The 7882-nt window shown below is 54.5% G+C and overlaps 1 protein-coding gene across 1 annotated transcript in view; it reads left to right on the top strand.

Annotated features, from left to right (window-relative positions):
- Window positions 1-7882, top strand: part of TRPV5 (transient receptor potential cation channel, subfamily V, member 5) — a 22815-nt gene that overhangs the window by 2629 nt on the left and 12304 nt on the right. The window contains exons 5-8 of the mRNA XM_004694329.1: window positions 11-174; window positions 274-449; window positions 807-953; window positions 2933-3145. Of these exons, the coding sequence (XP_004694386.1) occupies window positions 11-174; window positions 274-449; window positions 807-953; window positions 2933-3145 (700 nt within the window). The remainder of the gene's footprint in view (window positions 1-10; window positions 175-273; window positions 450-806; window positions 954-2932; window positions 3146-7882) is intronic.

The following is a 7882-nucleotide window of genomic DNA, read 5'->3' as shown; positions in this document are numbered from 1 at the left end:
GCGTGGGCAGGAGGCCAGCCCCGGGGGTCCGGCCTCGGTCCCGGCTCTCAGGCCAGCGCCCCCCTGCGCCCCCAGGGGAGCACCCCTTGTCCTTCGCTGCCTGCGTGGGCAACGAGGAGATCGTGCGGCTGCTCATCGAGCACGGAGCTGACATCCGGGCCCAGGACGCCCTGGGTAGGAGCTGCGGGGAGGGCGCTGGGCGGCAGGCTGGGCAGGCAGCCCCGTGTGGCTTTCAGGGCCTCCGCCCGTGGTCACTCCCCCCCGCCCCCCCAGGGAACACGGTGCTGCACCTCCTCATCCTCCAGCCCAACAAGACCTTCGCCTGCCAGATGTACAGCCTGCTGCTGTCCTACGACGGGCGCGGTGACCACCTGCAGTCCCTGGAGCTGGTGCCCAACCACCAGGGCCTCACGCCCTTCAAGCTGGCGGGCGTGGAGGGCAACACCGTGGTGCGTCGCCCCGCCCCCCGCCCCTCCGGCCCCCGATGACCCTTCTCAAATTCTCACCCAAAGGGTGGGGGACTCCTACTTCCTACCCCCCTAAGGTTCCCAGCCCTGAGAATCACTGACTTGGGAGTGTTTGGGGGTCTGGCTGCAGGCTGTCTGCTCCCGTATCCCAAAGTTCTGCTCCCTTTGTCCAGGCCCTTCTTTCAGATCTCTGCAGGGTCAGTGGTGGGGAAAGATATTGATGAGGGCCGCTGGGGGAGGGAGAAGGAGGTTCATGGAAATGTCCTCAGTCCCACAGAGTGGTGGACCCCCAACGAGGCCTCACACGTGACCCTCTTGCTCCGCGCTCTGTTCCCCCAGATGTTCCAGCACCTGATGCAGCGGCGGAAACACATCCAGTGGACATACGGGCCGCTGACGTCCACGCTCTACGACCTCACGGAGATCGACTCTTGGGGGGAGGAGGTGTCCTTTCTGGAACTCGTGGTCTCCTCCAAGAAGCGAGAGGTATGCTGCTGCAAGGAATCAGGGGTGCGAGGTGTCCGGGCATCACCTGTCCGGCTACTGACAGAGGTGGACATGAGACAGACTCCTGTGAGCTTTGGGAGAAAACTAAGGCCCCTTTCCTCACTGTGTTATCCCTTGGCTTAGTCCTAGTCCCGTCTGCTGACCGCGCTCAATCAGGAGAGGAATCATCATATGGAAGTCTCTAGCAACCATCCTAACAGCCAGCCACCCACCCAAGCCATCCACTCACGCATTTAACGTATTGAGCATCGGCTATACCAGGAACTCAGAATATGGAAATCAATAAAACACGTTCCTGTCCCCCACTTCAGCCCCACACACTGCCGTAGGGCTAAAACACGTTCCTGTCCCCCACTTCCAGCCCCACAGACAGCCATAGGGCTGTGCTCTGAAGCTCTGTGCTCTGTGCTCTGCCAGCTCGGGGTCGAGTTAACCCGTCCTGGATGGGGGCGACAAGATGCCTCAGAGGAAGCGCTCGAGCTGGGGCTCCCAGGTGTAGCTGGGAATCATGGGGAAATGAGGAAAAGTTTGCCAGAGGGAAAAACACACCAATCAGGCAGACAGCACGGAACTGGGGGGAAAGAAACTGCGAGGGTTGTGGGAAAGAGAAAGGTGCTCTGAGCTGTCAGGACCCTCCAAGGAGCAGCAAGGTATCGTTCCGCCCTTTATCTACACATGACAATTTCCCAGAAGCCCTCAGGGAGCCCTTAAACTCAGACAATAGTTAGTGCTGATGACGGGAAGAAATCGAGTGGCCAGTTCCAGGGACTTCTTCAGAGAATGTGGCTGGAAACGCAACCTTCGGGCAGAATTTCCTAGGAGTCAGAGCGGACTTGTGTGGTCAGTGCTCCCAGCAAGCCTTCGCTCTGATCCAGTCAGCGCCCAACCGTCTCCTACAGACCTGTGCTTTCTGGGTCACCTCCTTTTCTCTTCCATCAGAGTTCCTCGCTCCCTCTCGCTCTCCCCCTCACTGCTCACATCCTTTGTTCCATCGGAAGACCAAGACTCCTATGTCATGGCTTCCCGGCTGGAGCACTTTCAACTTGCTGCTCTTGCGGGCATCTGTCCACTGCCAGCCGTCCTTGTTCTTCCTTCTGTGACCTGTGGAAAAGACATTCTTTCTGCTGATGGTTCATCCTTCCAGTTGGGTTTTGAATTTGAATTTGCCTCTTCCTTCCTTGCTTCCGAGAGGTGGGTGAGAGGATCCACCAGAGACAGAGTGGGGAGCAGAACAGGCAGGTCAACTGAAACACACTGCTGAGGGGGGCAGCGGGTGATACAGAAGAGGTCTGCTGCACCCTGTGGGTCACTCCCTGGCCTGAGATCGAATTTGTGCTGCAGTGGCTGTGGACAGCTTCATAGTCCTGAGACTTAACCCCTTGCGCCACCAGGGAGGCCCGGCCCTTTTATACTTTTTTAGATATGTTATCCCACCCAGGGTCCTCTCTTATTTACGTCTTTACCTGTCACCAAACCACCTTGCTTTGACTACAGCCTCACTGAACTGTAGCCTCTACTGCTTCTCTCTTGTGTACAGTTCTAGAAGAAGCCTGGCTGCTTCCTTGAGTGAAACTTCCAGTTGCTTCCATAGCATCTGGCAAAGAAATTCAAACTTTCTACCCTAACATTCATGACGTAGAATGATCTAGCCCTCATCTGCTTCACCTACTACACGGCCTGCCCGCCGCGCTCCCCACGGGTACCCCCCAACCACATCCACCTCCAAATGACTGCCAGTGTCTCCCTGCGCTGGCAACTGCTGCTTTATCTCAACATGACCTTGCCCCCCCTCCCTCTGGAGGTGAAGCAGTAGTCAGTCTGCAGCACGGGTCTGTGCCCTGGGCGAGAAGGCCTAGTGTCTGCAAGGACGTGGCTGACTGGATGAAGGAGCTAGTGTAGGCTGACGCCCCCCACTACTCACCCTGCCAGCCATACTGAGCTTCTCTCCCCCATGGCAGGCGCGCGAGATCCTGGAGCAGACCCCAGTGAAACAACTGGTGAGCTTCAAGTGGAACAAATACGGGCGCCCGTACTTCTGCACACTGGGGGCCCTGTACGTGTTCTACATGGTCTGCTTCACCATGTGCTGCGTCTACCGACCCCTCAAGTTCCGGCTTGACAACCGCACTGACCCCAGGGACAACACCATCCTCCAGGAGAAGCTCCTCCAGGTGGGCACAGTGGGTGACGCATGGGCACCCGAGTGGGGGGTCAGAGGGATTTTGGGAAGGTCCCACTCAGTGGGCTGCCACAGCTGCAGGCTCCTTGCCATGCCATGCAGCTAGAAATTGGACGTGAGATAAGGCGAAGAGGCTGGACTGGAGAGATGTGGCTTTTCTCATGAACTCTGGAAGAATGTTTGGCCTGAGGGACACCATACATTTGTAAAATTCTTGGAGTTTATCCAGCACTCCAGTCCTTTATGGTGTGAACTCCTCAGGGAAGCCCTGTGAGCGTAAAGGGAGGACAGGCGAGTTCCAAACCCATTTCCAGGTGCGTCGCTGCTGTGCGAGGGCCTTCTCTGCTGTGTACTGTCAACACGAGGGCGGCGGCAGTGTTGAGGCAGCTGTCTGCCCACCTGCCACGCTGCCCACGGAAGGGCATCCGGATCGGGTGGCAGGGTGAAGTAAATAATCTCCGACGTCATTTTTCTTCTTGTGGGCTCCCCAGTCGTGGTGTTCTTCAGGGAGCTGGCTGGATCGTGTGGCTGGTTGAAGGCTTGCAATAGAGTAAGCGTCAGCTGGTGAGGGAACAAGCCTTATTTTCTGTCGTAGAAAGAGTCCATGTGGACAAACATCTCTGATATGACAAGTAGAGCTACATTGTTTTGGTGGGTTGTCCAGAGTCACCAGAAGTTTTGTTCCAGTGACCTGAAAAATAACAGAAAGTGGATGCGGGCATGTGGGCAGAAAGCCAGAGACAGAAGGAATTTTGCCAGACAAGCAGGAGTTGGTGACTGGAGATGCTTACTCCGTCCATCTCTGAGGCCACGGCGGCCACCGGGATAACTCAGTCTGGACTAGGGTGACTGGACGAGCTACCTGCCCCAAGGCCAAGGCCACATAGGCCAAAGACAGTGGTATGAACAGAGAAAGAGCAGGGCGAAGAGGTTAACTTACCCCAACGCAGGCCCAGCGCACTGTTCTCTCTGCTCCCCAGAGGACAAGCAGTGTGCTCGTGTCTCCCATCTCACCAAGGGGGAGGGGGACCACTGTCCACAGATGACAAGCCTGAGTGGGGGGGGGCTGCCATGTCAGAGTTACAGAGGCATCCGGGGTGGGGGAGCTGGTTGCAGGCAACCCAAGCGGGACATGGTGGAGAAGCCAGGTACAGGGGCTGGGAACGGGCAGACTCTGGACAGGGAGGCGTGGGGATGGCGAGACTTCCACAGCCGCTCTGGCTCTGTTTCCTCAGATGTGTTCTTCCCTCGCCTTCCTTTGGGTCCCACTCACTTGAGAAGTTCCTGGATCTGTAGTGTGGATAGTGTTCTGGTCACAGACTGGTGATCCTGAGCCACTGGCTACCAGTGTGTCTCCCTGCATGCCTCTTGCTTTGGGGGCAGGACCAAGTCTGTGCAAACACCGTCCTCTGACCCAGAGAGTCTAAATTATCTTTAAAAGATCCCTTCCTCCTGCCTTGGGACTGGTGAAGTACATGCATCGCTAAGAGCACCTACCCACCTCTATTTCTCCCCTGTCCCTTCCTGCTTCCAAGTTTAGTGTGTTTCTGCACCTTCACCTTCCACTTAGATAAAAGTCACTTTGACCCAGAGAAAACTCTTGACTTTCAAATATCCTTTTCCTTGTGGGGGAAGGTGGCAGTGTTATCCTTTTCCTTGTGCGGTGAGGGTTGGGTAGTGAAGAACACAGTGACCCCGAAATCTTGGTCCTGAGCTTAAAGACCTTGCTCCTCGTTCGCAGTAGAAAGTCCATTTGAATATATCATGGGCTCCTGCACTCATCACAGTGGTTTGAAAGATTCTGCACCAGATTCCTTAGACCCGAGGGAAGGCTCTGGCTCCTTTTTTCTGTTTTTTTTTTTTTTGTTTTTTTTTTAATCACATGAAGTCTCAGAAACACGAAAATGCACCAAGACAGTGTCTTGATCGGGTGGAGGCCATTGTTGACCTGCCTGTTCGCCAAGAAGCTGCTGCTGCTTCTTGATGTCCAATAACGTTCACAAATCCGGAGGCACCAGCTCTGTGACTCCTGGGTTGCCTTTGTGAACACCACGGTGTCTGGAGTAGCCACAGGTCCCCGCGAGCCGCACGCCGCACCGATGCCAGACAGTTGGCATGAAAGAAAGTAAACACATTTACGGGTACGCAGGCACGCTCCGTGTGCAGACACATGGGGATGTCGTTCGGCTGCCTCTGCGTGGCTTTGGAGATGCCCTGCTGGCTTCTTCAGGCTAAGATGCCCCACAATCGGTCATAAAAGTTAACCTTTCCCAGGGTTTCCCAAGAACTCCAGTAATTAATGACCATGCATTTTCTGTCTCTACTCTGCGTCTGCCTGGTTGAGACAGAAAAACAGGAGGATGATCTTAGTGCTCTTCGGTTTCCAGGGGAGCAGAAGGTTCAAAGTCTGGGAGTCCAGCTCTTAGGTTTAGCCCTAACTCCGAAGTCAAACAACTGTCTGACCTCGGGCAGATCCTAGCTGTCCCTTGGTCAGTGTTTCTTAATCAAGGCTGTTCTTAGGGACAGGTCAGCTGGGAAAACACTGATTCCTAGGCTGTGCCTCTCCTGATAACTCAGAATGTCAGGAAACACCTGCAGCTGAGGACTGAGCACTGATGTTTTAAGAAATCCTTGGAGTGAGCCTCCAAGATATTCACCCAGGATGTAGAACAACTGTTTGTTGCTCTAAGATCTAGTCAGCTCCAAGTTTCCAATTTAAGCCAATCACTCTGCTCATTCAGATTCCTCACTATTCAGCAAGAAGGCACTGATTCCTCCTCATCAGATTTTCTTTGTCTCTGGAAGAAAATTTTCTCAACTGTTCATCTATTCTTCCCCAGCAAAGTTTCACTGGTCCCTTCACTAAATAAGTAATTGTGGCGTGCCTAGGGGAGCCCAGACATTGTCTAAAGTTGCTGGAAATCGACAAGTTCTAAGCAAAACTAACTGATCTCTGCACTTTGGGAGTTTGGTTTGTATGAATTGACTGGACATTTCATTGCAATCTGTGGTTGTTAGAATTCACATGGTTATTTTCCTATGATAAAAGAAAGAACAGGCCGCAGAGAGAGCTTACAGCAGGGGTCCAGGCAGTCTGAAAGGCAAGAGAGCGCTTCTCTGGGAATAGAACTGAGGTAGGATCTGGGGATGAGTTGAAGGTAAAAGGTGAGGCTTAGGCAGAGAGAATGATTGTCTGAGAGCTGAGAGAAGACTCTGGATTGCCGGGGGGCCAGGACAGGGGCCTCCAGCTGAGGTTGTCTGGACAGATCCTTCCGGAAGCAGGCAGGCCCTTGCAGGTCCTATGAAGACTTTTACTCTTTATCCTAAAGGAAACGGGAAGTTCAGAAAGGCTTTAACCAGAGAGGTCTTGGCAAAGCTTTTATTTTAGAAAAACATCTCTTTGCAGGATAGAGACGCATTTGAGGGCGCCAAGGAGGCGGTGGGGAAAGCAGTTAAGAGGTTATTACGGCGCAGCAGACAGGAGTGGAGGGCGGGTTGCCTAGGGGTGCCATGGGGTGCAAGGGTGGGGTGAGCGTCAGGAGACTTGCTGAAGGTGAAGTGGTCACCAGTGTGCAGTGGGTGGAGGCAGAGTGAGGGAGGTGCCCCGTGGCAGGATGGACACGGGGCGCTCATTCACGTTAAGTGGCAGAACGTTCCAGTGGACTCTGCTGGGCAGCCTGGTGAGGAACCCTGGTGGTTAGGGGATCACGCCTCATTACCAGCTGGCAGGACTTTTTCTTGGGAATCTCCTCAGTTGCAAGCCTGGGATTTGGGGGAGGACAAAAGGCTTTTCCAAGACCTGTTCTTGGTGCCACTCAGTCCTCTCCAAAGGGGAGGGGGCTGTCCTTGCCCCTCATCTCGTCCTCTTCCCCAGCAGTTGCACCCCAGCTCTCGTCTTCCCTTCGAGGCACTGAGCTCAGCCAGCTGGTAAATGGCCGCAATCCCCCGAGGTCCATGAAGCACGAGTGGCCAGTTTCCATAGGGATTTGTTTGTTGACAGCTTCTGAAATCCCAGCATGTGATGATGTGAAGAATGACAGTCATCCCGGAAGATAATGAGTTTGGGCGGGGCAGGAGGGGGCAGGGGATAGAGGAATGAGTATTCTCACAGCACTTTATTAGCCCAGCCTGCTCAGGTGACCTTGACCTAGGGTTTAGAAAGCCCCTTCCCTGTTTACCAGTTCTGCTCATTCTCCTTTCTGCCACTCCCAGATCACACTGTCTGCTCCTCCCTGCTCCCCGCCACTCTCCCCTCTCCTTCTTATTCCTGGGGTAGCTCCTGTAGTCCTCGTTGTGGATGAATATCAGGAGAAAGATGCCCTGCTCACTGAGCTCAAGACTTCCTGGTGACACGTGGTGTCTGGGAACTGTGTACGGGGTAGGGGCTGTCAGCAAGAAGCAACACACTTTTCTGCAGGACACCTGATCTAGGCGTGGAGGCGCAAGAAAGGAGACCCAGGAGGGGTAGGATGAGCCAGGGAAATGTGGTGGAGGCTTTCAAAGGAAGAAAGGGGCCTGTCCCTCCAAGGCCTGGCTTAAGGGTGGCGGGCCCTGGCCATTGCGTGTGGCTGGACCTCTTAAAGAGTGGGAGACACGGGACAGGAGCTCAACCAGCCAGCACCCTGATGTCACAGCACCCTGTGGTCCATCTGGGTCTTACTTTTTCCTTCACTTCCAATGAAAAGAAGTCATAAGCAAGCTTCAGAAGTCAGGAGGCAGGTAGAGTGAA

Source organism: Condylura cristata, unplaced genomic scaffold (genome assembly GCF_000260355.1).
Source record: "Condylura cristata isolate star-nosed mole 26May11 unplaced genomic scaffold, ConCri1.0 scaffold00042, whole genome shotgun sequence".
NCBI lineage: Eukaryota > Metazoa > Chordata > Mammalia > Eulipotyphla > Talpidae > Condylura > Condylura cristata.
The sequence above is the reverse complement of the archived record's forward strand: the minus strand, read 5'-3'. Positions and strand labels throughout refer to the sequence as shown.